At 42.8% G+C, this 22117-nt stretch overlaps 1 protein-coding gene across 1 annotated transcript in view; it reads right to left on the bottom strand.

Moving 5' to 3' along the window:
- LOC147693515 (uncharacterized) overlaps positions 1-20820 on the bottom strand; it is a 134723-nt gene extending 113903 nt beyond the window's left edge. The window contains exons 1-2 of the mRNA XM_086936036.1: positions 20740-20820; positions 19691-19707 (exon numbers count right to left, since the gene is read on the bottom strand). Coding sequence (XP_086792162.1) covers positions 19691-19707; positions 20740-20787 — 65 coding nt within the window. The 5' untranslated portion in view covers positions 20788-20820. The remainder of the gene's footprint in view (positions 1-19690; positions 19708-20739) is intronic.
- Between the last annotated feature and the right edge of the window lie 1297 nt (positions 20821-22117).

The raw sequence follows: 22117 nt of genomic DNA, 5'->3' as shown, positions 1-22117 counted from the left end.
ATTCTATACGAATTGATACATTAAGCAAAATGAAATCTGTACTTTTACAGACAACAGTGCCTATAACGTCATCTAAAGAGACGTATGATCTTCTAGTTGCAAGGACAGCTACTGAAGTTCATGACCTTTTATCAACAAATTGCCCGGTGCATTTCGTAGAAATGTTCAGCCAACTCCTTAACATGTCTAGTGCAACAAGCATCCCAGGCATATTTAAGACAGTCTTTACGGGACTGCTAACACCCTTCCAGGCAATTTTGGGAATCTTTCCTAATTTTGTGCACTCCATTTTTGGCGGCATACCATTATTTTTGGCACTCGTCGCAGGGATTTTATTTTTGACCCTCCTGCTTCGTTATGGCAAGCCTCGGCTCAGACATAGCTCCCATGGGAATGGAAGAGACAATCCTAGCAATGCGCTACCGGGACAGGATAACTAACGTCCTTGGATTGGCCAGGCTGAGAGATCTAAACATGACGTGGTTCCTTTCATTCAGACCGATATGGCAAAATTGCATTTTACCTGTGCTACGGTGTATGCTTTGCGGCGATGAATGCGTGTTGGACATCTGTCTTTCACTTCCATCAGCAGTACCAATGGACGTCGATACTTTGCTCAGTCCAATAACGGCTCACGCATTGTGTTGTCCCCAGCGGCTACCAATCCTGATGACGGCATTCGTGGAGACTCCTGTACTACAGCCAAGTGGTAACAGTGGAGCGAGTGACAAAAGCAACATCACCCAGGTACAACGTTCTGTGAGCATTGCTGCTCCCGACTATGATGACAGCAATCATTCTCACACCTGCCAAGTTACAGCGCTATCTAATTTGGTTGAACTATCACCTGAATTTGTAGACCAATTCTTTGTGAGCCTGTCTGATACGATGTTCTCACCCGTACAGAAACAATAACTTTTAGAAGTTTCCGACACACAGCGTTCCCATGAACTCTGAATTCGGTCTTCAGTTTTGATCAACAAAAAACTGCCAAGAGCTTTGGAAATCTGTTTTTCCGCGTTCAAGCAATAATTCTTTGAATTGGACAATTTTTCTAATATTGACATTTTTTTTTGGGCACGAACAATTCTTTGCTTAACGTAAAAACTATTCTTAGAGAACAGAAGCTTCACACTTCTATTTCTAAACACATCTAGAGACATAACAACATTACACCAGCCTCTAGCACATGTTATTACAATGCATTTTTATGTGATTATTTATCTCGCCTTTCTTCTGTCAGAGATACTTCATGTGTAATTCTTTATGCATAATCGTTCAATGATTTCATATGCAATAATTTTTTGAATGATTTCTATGCTTCAAACAACGTACAGTACCTACATTTCATGTATTTCAAGTACGCCTATTTCGAATGCATTTATGTATTTTGGGGTGGGCAATGTTACACATACATCTAATTGCTTTAGTTTTAGTAATTTGATGGACATGAAAACGTGGAGTGGGTGTTGCGTGTTTATCTAGGTTCCTGATCGATACTGTGACCTTATGCCTCTATTCGGCTATAAATCCATTTATTCCCTATATTGGCATAACCGTTCAAGTGCGATTTTCAGAAAAGTAATCTCTGGCCTCACACGAACAGAGTCACATTCCAGCATAGCTCTCTGCCACTTCCTTTGCGACCAATTAGTGCAATGACAGAGCAAAAGTCACTATCTGATATTCCTAGATTAACACTCCGAGTTCTTCAACAAGATAAAAACTCAGCAAACCTGGAAATCCCCGCTTGCTGTGTTTTGATTAGTAATGGAACTCTAATGAGCAACTGATAACTATCACTTCCGAGTGACATCTTTAATTGACGTCTTATGTCCAGCAAACTTGCGTCAAACCCGGCACCTGTCAGGTATAAATATTACCAACGTTGCCTTAAGCAATGCGAGCTACTGTTGCTGATGCCAGCTGCCTGCAAGACCCCATGTTGGTAAATCCAGCACTCTGTCGCTGCAGCCTGCTGTCCCTGTGGTGGTGAAGCTACTGATACCATTATCGCTGCTAAAGCGCGAACTATGGTGCAGTACGCTTAGGAGCTGAACAGCCGTCCCTCTGCGAAGACATCCAGCAGATTCCAGCTGCCCGCGGACGCTGTCCCCCCTCCTTCCTCGACGCGCTGAAGAGACCCGCTGCCTTTCTCCTGCAGAGAAATCCAGCTCCGGCGTTTCCGGTCTACCCTCGCAGGTGACTGGGATATCGAGAGTGACCCCTGAAGGAGATACCAATCCTCCATCATTCTATTCAGAGGTATGGTGTTGACTAAACCCTTAGACGAGAATTCTTGAAACAAACCTTGGCAAAACCAACTTAACTTAAAGCTACTTACTTACTCCCCTTCCATGTGTTAGGCTATGGTCAGGCACACTGGGGTAGGCGTAGTTAGAAGCACCAGTTGAGTATTTTAGCCTAATGTATATATGACTGTATATATATGTTTTATTACTTTTAAACCATTGTATGGCTAAGAAACCATATCAATGCTTTTACAGTTCTACTTCGCAATCCTTATCTTACTGTACGTACTTTTTATAATAACAATTCTTGCAATTGTGGCAATACATTTCTCTTGTACGAGAAGAAAGACTGTTCAATAAATGTTAACCCTTTATTGACAAACGCCCGTCTCTCTATTCTCTACATCTCGTGAAAGTAAACTGCACTAGACTGACTGAGTGAAATACATGTCTATTGTTTCACACGACCCTAGAGATTGACTCTTGATCTGAGGAGCAAAGTTGTCATGTTGCACGGTTGTTGGAAAGCTGAATCCCTTCTTGTCTGTGCCAAGGAAGCTGATCACTTCCTATGCAGAGAAGAAAGTTTCCAGTGACCTCTGAGCTAGTTGGTAACACAACCCAATTAAGTTTAGCATAGTCAGTGGAGGCCTGGAATATCCGCAGTTCCACGTCGATACTACTGTTTATGTTATTCCAATGCGCAGGGCCTAGTGGGAAACTAGGAACTACACTACAGAACGAAGATTACAGGCATATTATAGTAAGGCTCAGATTTCATTAGTTCAATCCAGTAAAATTCAACAGCTATATTTACCTCAGCTAACTATACCTTACACCCCACAATGCACTGCTTATAGCCTCACATATTACATCCCTCCTGACATGGTCAGTGACATCATTGATTAAATCACTGATGACATCTCAAATGATATCATTGATGACATCTTCCACAGAGCCTCTCTCACACCCACTCATGCCCCATGGAACCTCTTCTAAACCTGCTCACACAATCTCACAACTGCTCACATACCAATTCACAGACCCATTACAGTACTCACACAACTAATAACTCAACCCTAGAGCCCCTCATATAACCACACACTCATACTGCCCCTCATACAACCACTAACTTACTCATACAGCCACTAATGCACCCATTCATTCACCAATACAGCTACATACATATCCAGACATTCAGACATTTACACACCCATTCATATGCTCTTGCAGCCACTCAAACAGAAATTCAATCACACATACAGTTCATCATACAGCCACTCACTCACCCATATAGGCACTCACACTTCTGCTTACTTATCAATACAGCTTCTCACACACCTACTCACTTATCCATACAACCACTGACGGCTACTAACTCACCCATACAACCACTCACACACCCACTCTGTCACCCATATAACCACGTACACAGCCATTCAGATGCCCATACGATCACTCACACACCATTGCAGCCACTCATACAGCCTCTAACGTACCCATACAGTCTCTTCCACAGCCACTCACTCTTCAATACAGCTATTCAGTCATCCATACAGCTATTCTCATACCCACTAACACATCCGTACAGCCACTCAGAAACCCATACAGCAACTCAGACATCAACTCACACACTTTTGCAGACAGTCACACAGACACTCAGATGAGATATATCAATAGTATGGCTAATTACTAGTATAGAAGAATAGTATTTTAACTTATGTTGTAGTTTTGTTTATATCCTTAAGTCTCAAAAACATTTATGAAACACTTGTACTCACAGGGTGATTTCATCTGTGAAGTCATCAGTGATGTCAGTTGAGATGTAATCAATGGTGTCACTGACCATGTTATGAGTTATGTAATATGTGTGGTCATAAGAAGTGTATTATGGGAACGCAAGCTATAGTTAGCTCGGGTAACTATAGCTGCTGACTCTCTATGGTTTTGTACGAGTTGAAATCTGAGCCTACTTATAACCTCCCTGCAACTCTTGGTTCTTTAAGTGAATTTCTAAGGTTTTTTAACTCTATTTCCTATTTATAACATCCCTTTAACCTTTTTTTCAGTGATTATGCACTTATAGTTTGCACGTAGTATTATAGAAAATGCATTTTTTTGTTTCACCAATAACTTTGGCACCTTTTGATGAAACTTTGCAAAAGAAAGTTCAGCTACTACGCATAAAGTTTTGGGGAATGAGAAACAAATTGTGTCCCAAAATGCAATTTAGCTATGCAATTTCCAAAGGGATTTTTAACAATACCACAACCAAAACAGCTGAATGGGATTGCACCAAATTTGGCAGAAGGTTAGATATTCTTCAAAAAAGAATGCTTTGATAATTTGGTATGATTCTGTTTAATATGTTTAAGTGTTTGGGAGGGCAGGATTGGAACTCAAGGGCCAGCAGATTCTCCGCAATTTCCCTATTGTATAACTCAATTTTAATACAATCAGTCAAAGAACTGCAGAGGGTCATTCTATCCACCTTGGCCATATCTTCTCTGATAATAGAACGACACCCCCTCACATGACGCAACCAGTGTATAGCTTTGTTATGAACTGCTTCTCTATCCTCTTTGATAGCACTTGCGCCTAACTTTGGAACTTTAGTCATGTAAACAACTAAGGGGTTGTTTCTATAGGGAGGATGATGATTAAGCGGAATAACCTGCCTGGTTCCTACATTCATTCCTCCTGTAGTGCCTTCTTTAGTTAAATTGGAACCCCTTCGGATGTCTTCTCCCAATCTAGATTTCACCATACCCGCGTAAGTACTCGGTTTGGGATGCCCTGATACTCTATTTTCAATGGAATGTTTCTGCACTAGACTCCCACCCACTCTGCCCTTACCATATTGTTTTTGTGTAGTGGGAGCAGTTAACCCCTTTTCGGCAACCCGAGATGGAGGTGAGGATACTTTAACCTGAGAGTCGTTAATTGTGGCCGGTTTCTGAATGTCAACAACCCCCTTTAAGATGTTTTTGATAAAATCCAGATCATTCTCTAGTTTCGCTAATTTCTTCATTAATATCTTGTTTAAATAGGAACAGTTGGCACAACCGCCCCCCAGCAGGAGTTCACTCCAAAGCCTTAGTACCAGCCATTGGGACTTCAGCATGACTGCCCGAAAGGCCTTCTAGGACTGCAAATCTATTAGAACAGTCGATACCCAGACTGTGAGATAACTCAGCCTCCTCCCCTTTGAGCCCGAACTCTTGTGATGTATTCTCGATGGTTTGTGGGGCCAGGAGGTTTGGTGGCCCTTCGAGGGGATTATGAACTTCACAAATGGGTGGCATGTAGGGAGCTTTTTTATTGAAGATTGCAGGGATCACTTTTTTATGATGTAGAAGTAAGGCATCAGAGAGAGGGTCAAGTGGACCCGCGAGATTCGTGTTTGGGCCCCCAGCCAGAACCTCCTCACAGTCATTAACAATGTTTTCGATTCTAGCAAGAGCACAGTTAGTGTCCGCAAGAGCAGATTTTTTAGATTTGTTATCCTTTTTTGCCTGCACTTGGGAAAGGCCCCCCTCAGTAGCCTTCCTCTTGGCCATTTTTCCCTACAGATGATAGTCACTCCTCAGCAAAATGTTACTGCGGTGATATGGCACTGATGAACAATGTCTTTAGCCCCTCTTCCCTATTAGGAGCCCCACAGTACCTTGTTCCCTGTAAATATGATATCTTTGATCAGCGCTTGGGGGGGGGGGGGGATTGGGCTGCCCTGCCTTGACCTGCCCCGGACGGCCACAGATGGCCCGCCCTTTGTCCAGGCTTCGTCCGGCTCGTCCTGCGCGCGTCCCGCGCCAGCGGGTCCGGCGAGGTCTTTTGTGGCGCCGGTGGGCTGGGGGGCAGGTCTCCTTGCAGGTGTTTAGCACGCACGGGCTCCTGGTCCTTGGAGTCCTGTGCGGCGTGTGCTTGTCGTTTCTGACCCCCTCCGCGGCAAATAGAACTGATGGGGAACCCCCCCCAGGGGTTACAGCAGCACTGAGGGCAAGATGTGCAAAGTTTTTGAAAGCTTAAGTTCATAATGTATAAATATCTGAACCTGTTCGGCTGAAATTCAAAACTTCAAGCCTTCTGATTGGCAGAGAGGGTTTTTTCAGGGCGATCACACTGATTGACTGGCTGCAACATGCCTGAAAAGAAATGTTGTAACAGGCATTACAGGAACCTGTCCTGAAATGTTTTATTAACAAAAAACATAAAGGGGCTGGGTAGGGATATCCCGACCCCTTAGCCTTAGTGGGGGGGACTCCGAGAGGGAGCCCGGGACTAAAATAAAAAAATCCTTTTTCTATTTTGGTGTCCAATGGAAGTCCTGTATGAACTCCACAGAACCACCAAAGAAAAGGGCAGCCCTGTTTTTGTTTACATTTACCTCGGGTGGTCTGGAATTCTGAAGGCTGTCACATTTTTAAATAAGATTTTAGTGGGTAAGTGGGGTCTTCCCTCCAAACCAACCATTCGCCCCAGAGACCTCATCCCCTATGACGCAATGCAAATTTAATTTGCTGATGGATCCAACCCTCGGTCAGCACAATCTATCTTTTTTCCCTGCCCAGGCTTGTGAAATATCGGTCATTTTGGTTGTTTAAAACTGTATATTTTATCTGATATTCTAACATAACTATAAACTCCCTATAACCTTTGTTTTTTTTGTGTGAATATCTACATGTATATTTCGTTATTTATCATGAAGTATTATTTAAAATGTATGTCATTATTTTCTTTGTGAGTATGTTGTAATACTTGTGAGCTGCCTTGTGGATTTCTTCAATGACCTTAGGGCTGGATTGGACAACATTTATTACTGTTTTACCACTTTTAGGGTTATGGTAACCTTAGATGTGTAGTTCGTTAAGAGCAATGGGGTTAGTCTTTTGTGGGTGGTTGACTGTAGAAGCCTGTCTCTTACTAAACTTATCCTTACTTTTTTGTAAATCCTTTACATTTTGTGATAGATAATTCCTATTTTCCCATCACTCTACCCCTGCCCTACATCTAAGTCTGGGTACAACGCTTCCCGAGCCTGGCTTTACCAGGTCAAGTATTTTCATACCAAGGTATCAAGGACCCAGAAACTCTAGTCTCCTCACAATAACCTAGAGTTGTATGTTCCCTGTCAGGGATACTCTGGAGCCAGCGTCTTTAAAGTACATGAGCAAAGAGAGAGGTGGAGGCTAGAGGCTTGACTAAAAATTGGTTATAATGCTGCCTATTGCTTATAATGTATTCCTGAATTTGTAGACTGTAGATTGATTTTTCACATTATACTTCTGGTTACATACACACATGTATGTGCCAATGTTCTTTACCACTGCCTATTATTGGTGACACCACCAGTTTTCCTTTGGCAACATATGTGTCATGAACACCTTTTCTAGCAATGCCACTGGACGCACACCAGAGAAAGGTGAGGTGGTACTAGAAAGCTTCTGACCAAAGAGGCCCTGCATACATTCTCCCAGTAGGGCAGTTGCAGTCTGCCTGCGGCAATGTTCACCCTGTATACAGGGAAATCCATGTAATACATCCACAGGAAAACGCTGGTACAGGCACTAGTACTCGGGCGGGTAGACTATTGCAATGGTCTACTCATTTCCGCCAATCAAGAACAACTATGCAGACTGCAGGTGGTGCAGAACACCGCTTTTAGACTCATCTTGAATGCCCCCCCGTACCCCGTCACGCCCTCTCCTTTCCCACCTTCACTGGCTTCCAGTGCAACAACGGGTCAATTTCAAACTTTGCTGCATAATGCATAAATGCATTTATGGGTCCGGTCCCAAATACCTAAAAGACATTTTTGTCCCCTATTCTCCTGGACGTGCTTTGCGCTCCAGCAACACCATGTTGATGCATGTACCTAAAGTCACCAGAGCAAGACAGGGTGGCCGAGCACCTTCTCTCAAAGGCCCCCTGCTATGGAACTCCCTCCCACCACAACTGAGACACATCTCTAATCTATTTTCTTTTAGGAAAAAATTAAAAACATACCTATTTACTCAAGACTAATTCACCTTGCTCCTTACACTGCCATCCCCCTCAATAAGTACTACGACTCTCGCAGAAGCTACGCGCGGAGATACTCCTTCGGGGCTGATTCAGGCGCGCTACAAGAATATAAATAAATAAATAAATAAATAAATACAGACCCACAGACCCTCTCACACACAGAGCTGCAGGACCAGAGACCAGGGAGCAACAAGACAGAAACCTGAGTTGGCATCTGATAATGCATTAAGACCAGCAATCTTTGTGTACGACTCTCTCATGAAAGGATGTTTCAGTGGATGTTTCATTGCATATATAAGGGCTCAGGAACTTCACAATTAGTCGCAAGTTGTCGGAGATCAGAAATTGGGAATGTACTTTCAAAGTAGGTTGTATTGCCACAAGCTCCACCAGATAGACTGAAGCCTCACTTTTTCACATAGTTACGGGTGTCATCCAGTATTAAGATCTGTACTCTACCATGTAAATATGCTAATCTTAGGTTTCTTCTACCCCTCTAAATACTTGTCCTCGGTGTAACTATTTTACACCAGTGTAATTTAACATAATCTCATAACTTTTGCACAGGGGAAAATAATATGTAATGCTGGAAGTTATGTCATTATGCCCATTCGCATGCATGATATTACCACTTGGTGGGAAAAAAAGTATCCCAGGAACATGGCCACTGCACAATCGATCCAACCACCAGCAGTATTTCTTTAATTCAAGCACCAGTGAAAGAACTTTTGCGTTAATATTTTTATCTGAGTGAACCGTTTGGGTAAATTTTGAGCATCAAATGCATTTTATTTTATTTCTGTGTTTACACCAAGGGAATTCCATAAAAATGAGAGGCTACTGTACACATGAATGCAACTTCCTTTTCCTGTCCTTTACACTCTCCTTTGTGTTTTCACAGCCCATGGTCATTTTGGGTTTAGGTTCTGGAGGAAAAGCATTACACAGCCTTTGTTTGCATCTGCAGTTGTCTCTGTATCATCCAACACTAGTTTTGAATTTGTATTGCATTTATTTGTTACTTCTGGCTTAGGGTTTTGAATATGGTGAGTGATCATTTATGATGGAACCCTGCATGTATTTCCCATACATGCTTTTACTCCACAGTCACTACTCCAACTGTGATGTTACCACGCATTACTTTAACAAAGTCATTGTTTCCAGGCGCGACTAAGAAAAGATTCCTTCCTTCGGGGCTCCAACGGTACGCGGCAGTTTGATTCCCGCTCCGCTGCCCGGATTTCTCCGTGGCTCGGCCGTTCCCATACGAGTGCAATTTGGGTGCAGCCTACTCAAAAAAGAAAACGATCATGTGAGTCGCCCCTTGAACCGCGCACCGTGCCTCGGGCGCTCTGTATCCAGACACCTTTGCTATCGCATACAGAATATTTACCTGATGTTCAGTCTACTTTCCCTCGTGCAGCCTCTGTGCTAGCTGATAAGGTAAACTCCTACCCAGTCCCTGTCCTGAGGAGAACCTATACTTATCACGGTTCGAAACGCGTTGACCCCCAGCCTGTGTCAAGAAAGAAGGGTGCAGCTAGGGACAACTAATACCACTCGTGTGGGCCCTTGCAGTCAATCTAAAAATATTCTACCACAGGTGTTGTGAGACAGGCAGGCAAACCCATTTTAGATCCGCCTAACCACTGGTTTTTTAGTCAAAGGACTGGTTCTTTGTTTCCAGGCGCGACTAAGAAAAGATTCCTTCCTTCGGGGCTCCAACGGTACGCGGCAGTTTGATTCCCGCTCCACTGCCCGGATTTCTCCGTGGCTCGGCCGTTCCCATACAAGTGCAATTTGGGTGCAGCCTCCTCAAAAAAGAAAACGATCATGTGAGTCGCCCCTTGAACCGCGCACCGTGCCTCGGGCGCTCTGTATCCAGACACCTTTGCTATTGCATACAGAATATTTACCTGATGTTCAGTCTACTTTCCCTCGTGCAGCCTCTGGGCTAGCTGATAAGGTAAACTCCTACCCAGTCCCTGTCCTGAGGAGAACCTATAGTTATCACGGTTCGAAACGCGTTGACCCCCAGCCTGTGTCAAGAAAGAAGGGTGCAGCTAGGGACTAACTAATACCACTCGCGTGGGCCCTTGCTGTCAATCTAAAAATATTCTACCACAGGTGTTGTGAGGCAATCAGGCAAAGCAGTTACAGATCCGCCTGTCCACTGGTTTTTTAGTCAAAGGACTGGTTCTTTCCACTGATAAACGGTGTTTCTTGTGTAAAGGTTGTTTATGTTGTAATTACTTTGCAATGTAATTTGTTTGAAGTGTTTTGTTGGAGTCGCTTAGTCTTGAGTATTCACCTTAAATGTCTGTATATTTGTATATATTGTACATATTCTTGCATGTTTTTGAACTGACTGTTTTGATAGAAAGTTCCTTTGATGTCATGTTTCTGATGAACTAATGCAAATTGATTCTAAATGACAATAAATTTGTTTGGAATATACAACCATTGGCCACACAGTACGGTTTGGCTGTGTGGACCTTGAATTCTCTTGAAACAATCCTGATCAGCTATTTTGTTCTACATATTTACAAGGGTGGCATAATTTCTGGGGCAGCTCCAAAATTAAGACCTGGGTAAACCAGTTTTTTTCCCTGGTGCAATAAGCAGAAATGTTGCTATTATTGGGGAGCCACATGTACCATGCAAAGGAGGGATGACAAATAGAAGCATAGGGGTGCATTAAGGAGACAAAAAAGTGAAAAGAAAGTTAAAAAGTTATAGTTAGGATTAGCTACCATAGGAAATCCGCAACATTCTATTGGGAATAACTCTGGCGCCGGTTGAGGAATTTGAGTGTAATTTTTCCAAAATTTTGGCCAGCTCCACTCCGCTCCTTCCCTGAAAGTTTCGGGGAGATTCGTGAAGTGGGGGCTGAGAAAAAAGGGGGGTCCCAAAATGTGTTTTCCCCATGTTAATTTCCATAGGACGGTCTGACAAGTCTACAGCCCGAACCGCTGAATGGAATTACGCCAAAATTGGCAACATTTTAGGGACTGGTACGCAGATGTGCCTTTGCTATGTTTGGTGAAAATTGCTCCAGTGGTTTTTTCGAAAATTAACTTCAAAAACACATATATATCTATAGGTACCGGAAAGCGCACCTGGCACGCTACAGGAGTGCGACAGCTGATTGGCTGTCGGGTGTCTGTCAACATTCTAAACAGTCCTGAGAGTCCGCCTTCTTGTTTCTCGGTAGAATCGAGACACAAGAGGTAAAAAAGAAAGGGGGCAGAGTAGACACTCCCCTAGGTTTTCTGAGGGGGGCCTAGAAGGACCTTGAAGGGCAAAAAAAGTTTTTTTTTTTTTTTAATTTGCGGGAGAAGCGCTGGCTGCGCTCCCCGGTACACGCACCCTGAGCGCACCACGGGGAAAACAGTGTAAAAAATAATGTATAGTGTTTAGAGGTAAGTTAGCTCTGACGAGAGCTGTTGTGTTAAGTAGGTGTTTTTTGTACCTATAAGTAGGTACCAATGCAGAGTCTTATATTCAAGAGGAAAACTCTATTCCCCTCATCTGTAAAATGCACACCATCTCTCCCATAGATGTCTTGCATGTTATAACGTAAGTTGTTGTGGTAAATGGAACCCATACCATAGTCTCTGAGGTAAGCAGATACAGATTTATTTACATGTTTCCTTGCTTTCTCAATCTGTGGACAAAATTGGTTGGACCAGTTCCATTTTGCCTTTGGCATATATTAGAAAATACCAAGGCAGGTTTTGGAAAAAGTGACATCAATTGCTCAAAGATGTCCTTTAAAAGCATTTCCAGACCTACCCCAGTCAAAGTGCCCAAGTCATTTCCACCACAGTGCACAATTATAAGCTCAGGGTGTGGTAAATGCATAAAGGATTTTACCAATGGTATCAATTGGTGACTCCTCAATCCTCTCTGTCCAATCCATACAATGTCCACATTTGGTAAATCAAGATTGTAAATACCTCTGTTAGCTGCGTAATTTTGACTCCATTGGACATGGCTATGACCCACAAACCAGACTTTTGTCATTTTGAAGGTGGATGTGCTTCTAGTCAGATGAGTTGTGGAAATGAAATGGCAGTTTGATTATGAAAAAAGGTGCTTGGGAATCAGTGTAGTTGAATAACCAGAAATGACGGGTGCTTTGTTAAAAATCTCCATTTAAAATTAGGGTGCATGCTTTTTTTTGTAAGAAGTAATTTCAATGGTTGAGAAAAAGTCATTTAAATAAACATTGCATTTCATTAGCTAGTAGATTGAGAGGTCAAACAGCCTTGAAGGATTGTTTTGCAACTTAGTATGCTGAACTTGTGAACTGTGTGCCGGTTTAAGAGGGAGTTACCATGGGTACTTGGTGAATGAGCACTGGGGGGATGGGTGAATGTTATGTGAGTTTCAAAGTCTTGAAATGTACAACCAATTAAAATGTGCAGTTTGGTTTTGAATTTGTGTGGGAACAATTTTTATTGCCTATGTACAAGAATATGGCTCTGAAATGAGAATCTGTGCCATTATTGAAAGGCTCCAGTGAAGGAAGCATTGTTCAGAGATTCTGGTTAAGAATATCTGTTGACTGTGATTGACACTGGTTGACATCTTCCAAAGCATTTTTAAAGGTGAGTAATGATTCTTTTAAAAAAGATAGAGAGCTTAAAGATTTTTGACAAGTTTGATAGTGAGTGTCTGTGTGAATTAAGGAATTATATTTTTACCTTTTTCCATAATGTTAGCTGTGTGTTTATAAGGTAGACTTCTTTATAAATTGTTTTTTATGCTTGTATTCAATGCTGGTTTAGAAATTGTGTAATGGTTTCATTGGACTTGTAAATATACTCCTTTTTTTTTAAGCACCTTGTGCAACTTTTAGCATGGGTGGAAGCAGTGAATGTATGGAGAGGGATAGGAATAGCAGATAGAAAACCATATGAAATGGTGTGGAAGATGCATAAAGTATTTCAGTAATGGTTTCAATTGAGATGGAATATAAGATAAAGAGGGGCATATTTACAAGACTCTTGCGTAATTTTTGACATGGGTGCAAGCAGAAAATGCATGTAGAATAATAAAATATGCACCCAGACAAGAATATGAAATGCCGTGAGAGATGTTTAAAGCTTTTCTTTTTTTAATGGCATAAATTGAGATAGAATATACAAAAAAAGAGAAGCATATTTACAGCTGTGTGCGCAATCTTTGACATAGCTGTGTGTTTATAAGGTAGACTTCTTTATAAATTGTTTTTAGGTTTCGACTTTTGGCGAGGGGCGAAGCCCCTCCCAGTCGAAATCTTTTGTCTTTAGTAGTGAGGTTAGGACAGCCTCTGTTTCCAATTCGCTAGCTCCATAAATGGAGGCTAGCAATTGGGAGGCAGAGGCTGTCAATCGCGCTTTCTCACGAAAACGCGATTCGGGGGCGTTTCTGGTGCTTTTTTTAAGCCCCGCCCCTTTGTCCCGGGCCGCGCTGCGATTGGCTGCCGGCCCGGGACACCCCCGTGACGTCATTCCCGGGCCGCGCTGTGATTGGCTGCCGGCCCGGGACACCCCCGTGACGTCAGCCAATCACAGCGCGGCCCGGGACCTGACTTGTTCTGATTGAGCCGTTGCACTAAAAAGTCTAGAAAAATTAAAGCAAATGGCATCCGCATCATACTGCTGGTGAACGTTTGTGTTCGAATACAAGAATCCGTCAGAGGAAGGATGCAACTGCCTTGGCTCGCTCGTTTTTTTACGGTGCTGCAGAGGGTCCCAATGCATGTGGCAAAGCCAGTAAGTTCCAAAGTCGATAACGATTGGATTTGCAAATGCTTGCTCTAATTCGTGTCTCTCACAGTCTCTGCCTCCCCGCCCTCCCCGTAGCCCACTCCTCTTAGTACCTGCCCCTGTCCATCAGCCCTTCATTCGCACGCGCCCCTCCTGCTCGGGTCAGCCATTTCCATCACTTCATTCAATTCTTCTCCACATCACTCCACACTCTCCTGAGCACCAGTTACATCACACTAGGACTCCTTTCCATGTTTCCTCCTCAATATCCCCTCCGTCTCGCCCTCCGTCCCTTTCCCATTACTCTCTCTCATACCCAAGCCTTTCCATCCTTCTTTCTCTCACTTTCCCCTCTCCCACCTCCTCCGTGCCCCCATGTATTGCTCCTTACCCCCTCTGAGTCTCTATGCCTCCCCGGAGCTCAGGAGACCTCCCCGCCTCTGGTTTCACGCTGACCCCGGGGCCTGCTCCCCAGCCCTGTCTCCTGGATGTGTTTTGTTTCCTGCTGTCTGTGTTTGCAGAGTCGGGACGGGAGCCCGTTCCCCACGAGCATCATGGCCGGGCAGCGCCAGCATTGTGTGGCTGTTTATTTTTCTTATGGATGATGCATAGGTGCTTTCATTCCCCCAGTCGCTGAGCGCGAGCCGGAGGGGCTGCGGCATCGCCGAGTGGCGTTTCCAGTGCCTTGAAGACACTACCGCCTGGTTGCCTCGTTTTGGGACTTGCTGCAATATACGGAGCCTGGACTCATGGAGGCGGCTGTAAATCCAGAGACTACGGGCTACTGCTTACGACGCGGCACTTCATGACTTGTCCCAAGGCTCCTTGAGTATTTACAACGTGAGGACCCCTGGACTGACGCATTGGTCCTGTGATACGCTCTAGTCGTGCTCACAATGCTGGGGCACTTCCACAGTGTCCGTAATGCAGGGGTCACCGACCTCTTTCAACACTCTTAAAAAGCACTTTAGTGCTCACGACTCATGGACGCTTCCAGGATGACCATCATTTAGGAGTGTCTGCAGCGTCTCAAGAAATCTAGGAAGCACTTAGGTGCCGAGAAAATGCGTGAACTCCTGTCCTGTTTCATGTTTTTTTTTTTACGTATGCAGTGCTTCACATCGCAGACGAAATTGGACTGTACCAACTCCAAGACTCCTATGAAACCTTCAGGTGCCCACGTGCAATGGAGCTTTAAAATGCTTCAGTACTCACAGTGCAGAACCCACTAACCTGTGCAATGGTTCATATAATTTTTTCAGTGCTCACAATGAAGGGCCCAGTGCGGCATCTCGCCGTTCCTTTGAAACACTTTAGTGTTCACAGTTTCTAAAGATGTCCTATTTGTAAACTGCAAATCTACCAGAAAGATGGCGGAGTGCAGGTAGGGTTGCACTGGCCTATGGGGCAATCTAGCAGTACCCGAAAGTATGGTCTGAAAGTCAATGTGTGGGCCTATTATTTTAAGCATTTGTGTACCTGTTTCTGTTAAGGTGAGCAAGATTTTACTGTTGGTTTCCCTGATAGTACTGCAAGCATTGCCTTAAGCAAGCACAACTGCATGCAAAGCACCTTTACAGCAGATCTTTCGAAATTCAAAAATGGCCTCATTTGCAAATATAGTCCCCAATTGTAGCTGTCCGGTCCGCTAATGAGGGCTAATTTTATTTTGGAGCTCATGTCTAGTTTTTCTCTCAGTCTGACCCTGTGTGTTGGGGAGGGTCATAGGCAAAAGACAGAATGAACTAGTGATTGGTGGATAGCTTGTTTTGTTTCCATAAGCATGAGCGGAATGTAACTGCATTGTCATATAGTCGTCTTAACCCCTCCCATGCTTGTGACGGAACCGTTCCGTCACGAGCCTCGGGTGGGTTGTGCTGGTGACGGAACGGTTCCGTCACGGCCCGCTCGCCGCGCCTGCGCTGATGTTCTAAAGAGCAAGCGGGGCCGTGACGGAACCATTCCGTCACAAGCACAGCTCACCCGCGGGCCGTGACGGAGCGGTTCCATCACGAGTACAGGAGCGCCGCGTGGCCCTGCCTCCCCCTTAGCGCTGCGGCGGAATAACCGCCGCAGCAAAGGGGTTAAAGAGGCATGTCTTCAGCTGTTTCCTTTATTGGATTAGAACTGGGGAAGTCCTGATGGTAGTAGGGATGTTGGTCCAGATTCTGGTTTCATGGAAGTGCATCTCTTGTCTTGTTTTTTAAACTTCTTTGTCTACAGTCTGATGTTGTTCTTGTCATTGGTGTCCCTGGAGCAAAGCTGCTGTAACAATATTTGGAGTGTGGGTCCTGCCTTCAAAACTCCCGTCCAGCCCCGTCCTGTGTGTGCGGGGGTGTTTGGCTGTGTGTACCTCCCGTCCAGCCCCGTCCTGTGTGTGCGGGGGGGTGTGGCTGTGTGTGTGTGACTGTGTGTGTGTGTGTGTGTGTGTGTGTGTGTGTGGCTGTGGCTGTGTGGCTGTGTGTGTGTCTGTGTGGCTGTGTGTGTGTGTGTGGCTGTGTGTGGGTGTGGGTCTGTGTGTTTGTGTGTGGCATTTGCGAGAGATTGGCATTGTAAATGACAATGCCATTTAATTATCTATTTTCAAAACCAGCACAAAAATAAAAATTTTGTCATTTACAATGCCAATAGCTCGAACTTTTTTTTTCTTGGTACAAAGAGAGAGCGCGGAAGGGTAGGAGGAAGATCTAGGACAAAGAGACAACACTACCTCAAAGGTGCCCTGTGTGTAGCCAGAAAATAGATTACCACTTCTTCTCTGATCTAGAGCTGTTTGACTTCTTTTTCTTTCCCCAGTCTTATTTTTTTTCTTTAAATTTTCAAGCTCCTTACTGTTTATAGGCGCCTTTTTTATTCCTTGAGTTAGTCACCCTCCCTCCCCACCTCTGGAGGTTTTTTTTATGTCTGACAACAGTCTTTGAAGATCCTCGACTTCAGAGTAAGCTACTGATGGGCTGGTTGTACTACAGAGGGAACAAGTGGCGCTGCACGGAGTGCGACCAACTGCTCCCGCCAAAGGCGAGTGCCGGCAGGGAGGATGTCGCTCCATGAGACGACAGGACGTGGATGATAAAAACCTGGTGCTGGCCATGCCCGGCTGTGCTCTCTCTCCGCTTCATCTGTTACGCGCTGGCTTGGCTCGCTTAGTCGCTAAGACTCTGACTCATGTGTTTGCTTCTTCCTCTGCTCTCACAGTTGTACCGTTAAGGCATGGCCTCTCTCTCGTGTCTCCCTTCTGCCGTCTTCAACCAGCGGACGTGGCCGCTCCGGGATGCCGGTTTGAAACTTTCGAGTTCGTATATTCCTCATGTAATGTACCTTTTGCTACCTCGTGTATTTTGTTTGCTCACAATTGTCACTTTTGCCTCATGTAACTTAACGTCTGCTTTTGTAATTTGTTCACTCGTAATCTTCTCATGTATCATTTCTGTTTCTATTGTGAAGCGCTGGATTTAGCAGTGTCACTGTTGTGTTATAGAACTCGTCTGCAAGTAATTGCTGTCTGCTGAGCTCGTCCAGTAGGGTACAATAGGTCTCACATTTGCGAGAGAAGAAGCTATTGGCAATGTAAATGACAATGCCATTTATTTATCTGTTTTCAAAACCAACACATAAATAAAAACAATTTCATTTACAATGCCAATAGCTCTAACTTTTGCAAAGGCGAAACCGTTGCATTGTAAATGCTTGTTTATGCTTGGATTCAATGCTGGCTTAGAAATTGTGTAATGGTTTCATTGGACTTGTAAATATGCTCCTTTTTTGAAGCGCCTTGTGCAACCTTTAGCATGGGTGGAAGCAGTGAATGTATGGAGAGGGATAGGAATAGCAGATAGAAAACCATATGAAATGGTGTGGGAGATGCATAAAATATTTCAGTAATGGTATCAATTGAGATGGAATATAAGATAAAGAGAGGCATATTTACAAGACTTTTGCGCAATGTTTGACATTAAAGCTGATACAGAGATAGTGCATTGGTTTCATTTGCATATTTACAAGCCGTGTGTGCAATGTTTGACATTAAAGCTGATACAGAGATACTGTAATGGTTTCATTGGCATATTTACAAGCCGCGTGCGCAATGATTGACATTAAAGCTGATACAGAGATTGTGTATTGGTTTCATTGGCATATTTACAAGCTGCGTGTGCAATGTTTGACATTAAAGCAGATACACCCACATCCATTTAAAATCAAGCTTCACTCACAGTGTGATCTTAGGCACATGTCAACGATATTACATGTAATCTACCATCTCTGTCTCTGCAAGCAGTATGTGTGTCTCTGCACAAATTATTTCTCTGTATCTACAGGCCAAAAAAAGGCCACCTATATATAAACAAGATATAACATTAATTAGTAAATTATATCTAACATTGCGGAAGCGGCTTGTAGGTATGCCAATGAAACCTTTATACTATCTCTGGACCAGCATTAATGTCAAACAATCAGAATTTATGGGAAATGTGTGACACATCTGAATGCCTTCTTGATGGAACCAAAGTAAACAAGCATTGAAAATGCAATAGATATCGCCCTCGGTGTCACACATACTGTTGGCAGTGACAGACATGGTACATTATATCTAAAATCCAATTAATCTGCCCAAGATCACACTGTGAGTGAAGCTTGAAATAATGAGCAACTAGAGTGCTAACATTCTAAATTTATGGCAAATGTGTAACACATCTGAATGCTTTCTTGATGGAAGCAAAGTAAACAAGCATTGAAAATGCAATAGATTAGGTGTGATGTTAGGCATATGTCCACGATATTACATGTAATCTAGCATCTCTGTCTGTGCAAGCAGTATGTGTGTCTCTGCACAAATTATTTCTCTGTATCTACAGGCCAAAAACAGGCCACCTATATATAAACAAGATATAACATTAATTAGTAAATTATGTCTAACATTGTGGAAGTGGCTTGTAAGTATGCCAATGAAACCTTTACACTATCTCTGGACCAGCATTAATGTCAAACATTCAGAATTTATGGGAAATGTGTGACACATCTGAATGCCTTCTTGATGGAACCAAAGTAAACAAGCATTGAACATGCAATAGATCTCGCCCTCGGTGTCACACATACTGTTGGCAGTGACAGACATAGTACATTATATCTAAAATCCAATTAATCTGCCTAAGATCACACTGTGAGTGTTGCATGTGAACACCCCCAGCACTGCCCATGAAATGCCTCCGGAGCGCAGAGTAAGGCGATGCAGTAATTTGCTCTGATTTGCCTTACTTCATATCTATGAGGTATTTTAAAGCTAAGCAGAGGGGCTTTGTGTGACCTCATAGATATGACTTTGTAGTCTGCGCCGCCGGAGCATGACAAAAAGTGTTACTCTGGCTCTGCATGAGGCTCGTAAATATGCCCCTCAATCTGCAAGTGATTTGTTGATTTTTGTCATCCGACTCCCCCCCCAATTACTCTTTATTCTCTATGTGTCTTCCTTTGTATACAAAGAAATCTAAATAAAATGTATAAAACAATTCCATATAAAGATAGGGGGCAGGTGCCTTGCTGCAAAAGTATCTGGTTCTGTCTCTTCTAAAATTACATTTACTTCACCCAGTCTACCTCTTTTGGAAATCACATTCTAAAGAACTTCACAAAGCAAAACATATATTTATTACATATTTTTACCTGTTCTTTGAAAGATTCTACAAAAAAAATAGGAAACAGAAAAAAGGAAAGTTAATCAATATTGCAGTTATTAATATATGGATTCCTTATTGATAACCCTGTCATCAGTAGAATTAATCACACCATGTCAAAGGTATGTCCTCTCAACCTTCATAATCCTTCATGCCGAACTAGTATCAAGTGACATTCAGAGCTAAAGTTTGTTTCCCAGCCACATGCTGGCGGCTTGTTTATAGATACATTCCACAAATAATTGAAACTACCAATTGTTGCCCTCATATAGGAAAACCTATGAATAGATTGGATGCTGGTGAGATTAGCAATGTTAAGCAACACAAAAGACATCTGCCTGCAAAGAATCTATTTTAGTTTATCTTGGAAATATTTTACAATTTATTTTGTTATCATTTTACTAATGACAATTTTGTTCATGTCAAGGTTGTGTGGTATCCCTTCTTGTGCTATATTATATTGTATTGTAATGGTATTTACAGAGCAAATTTACAAACCTACTGATGCTGTACAGAGTGATCTGGTGGTATTTTAATATAATGTTTTTTACTCTAGTTAAGTCTCCGGCCCAAGCAGGAAAGATGCCACTGAAATAACACTCTCAATCTTCTGCCCTTCACCTGATTGCTCCAGTAGGAGGAGTTAAAATTGAAACAACAGATGATCATGATAACCTCCAACTAAAGAATATCCACAAATCTGTCTGCTCTGAGTCTTAAAAGCCTGAGGATAGGGGGTAGGTTAGAAATGCAGTTAATGTGCTTCAATGTGGAGGGTTGTTGCTTTACAGCTTACTGTTATGGCTTAATTGTCCAAAAAATGTTGTTGTAAATACACTTAGAAATGTGCGGAAAATATACACAATTAGAGCACCGACTAATCCCCCATTCATTGTAAATACATTTGCAATGAACACATTTTTGTAAAAGCATCATACAGGTATCTTCCTACAATAGAACTGAAACTTCCTCTCCTACCCTATGAAAATATGTTTATTAATCTACCTCATGTATAAAGGTAACTGAATATAAACTTACCACACAGGAGAGAAACGTCAGAACAATGAGAACAACAAATAGCTTCATGATGAAAGAGATGTGTGAGCCTGTTTATGCAATACTCAGCTCAGTCTCAGGTGAATGTATTCATACAGAGCTACAATATTTATATAGAACCTAGCAGCCTACGTTACTCCCACAGTCACATGACAGGTCCATCTTCAATATTAACAATACTTTATACATTATTTTCTCAGAAACCATTGTTCAGAACACTTCCGCTTTCAGACCCATGTGATGTGGAAAATTAATCACTGTACCAGACAGGCTCCAAAGTAATGAAAGTTAAAAAATAAAATCACTATTTGCTTTGAAAGTAAATCAATAGCCATGTTCATGCATACATTACCCTCACTCCCCTATTAAAAATGTACATTGATTTTCAATCTGTTTAAAGCTTCTTTGGGGAATATGTTGAGTATTCACAGTGCAGCATGTGGGTTAGTGTGGAGCATGGTTGACATTCCTCCAGGGATGTGTTGAGGCACACATTCATATGTTATAGGGGAGGAACATATATAGTCTGTTCTTGTCACACCTATACCTGATGGATGCATATAGCTAGTATTTCAGAATGTGGTGCCCTGATGCTGTCCGTTTTCACAAAAAGCAACTAGAAAAATCAATAAACCCATTAGAAAAGCACCGCACCATGGCCATCACTTGACAACATTCAGAATGTACATTTTGGACAGTAAAGAACCAAAGACACTTTATTATTTACAAATCCAATAGAACTGTTTCCTTGATGCTGATTCTTGCTTCAATCATTTCTCACTTAATGGCACTCACTGTTTATCATACTTCAGGATGAAGCACTGAATAGGATAACTGGACATCTAGCACAGTCCTTCAACATGTGCACAACACTTGTATGCATCCATGGTGATGTCTAACTCGATGTACAGGCGACTTTGTCTTTGGTGCTTTCAATAGCCTGAAACCCCTGGGGCTACCTGACACTGAATGCTGCAACCAGTTGGAGATTCGGTGACAACACACTGCATCTGAGAATACTGATTATTGATATGGCAGTGTAGTGCATGTAGTATGGATTTGATTAAATCCATTGCAGTCACCAACCATTTGTCCTTTCTTCCCTTAAACGTTAATGCCCTTACACACTGTATAATGAACAAGCATTTGCAATGCAATAGGTCTCGCATTTGCGACAGTTGGAGCTATTGGCATTGTAAATGACAGTGGCTTTTTTATGTTTTGAAACCTGAAAGCGGTGCCTAAACACCCACTTTGTACTTATAAATTTTGCCTAATAGAAGCAAGGCTGGCAGTAACTGTGCGTCTTTTACTGCCAGCCTTGCTTCTCGCAAGCAACAATTACAAATTATAGTACAAA

This window comes from Lissotriton vulgaris, chromosome 8 (assembly GCF_964263255.1).
Source record: "Lissotriton vulgaris chromosome 8, aLisVul1.2, whole genome shotgun sequence".
Lineage (NCBI taxonomy): Eukaryota > Metazoa > Chordata > Amphibia > Caudata > Salamandridae > Lissotriton > Lissotriton vulgaris.
This window is presented reverse-complemented; position numbering and strand designations above follow the sequence as displayed.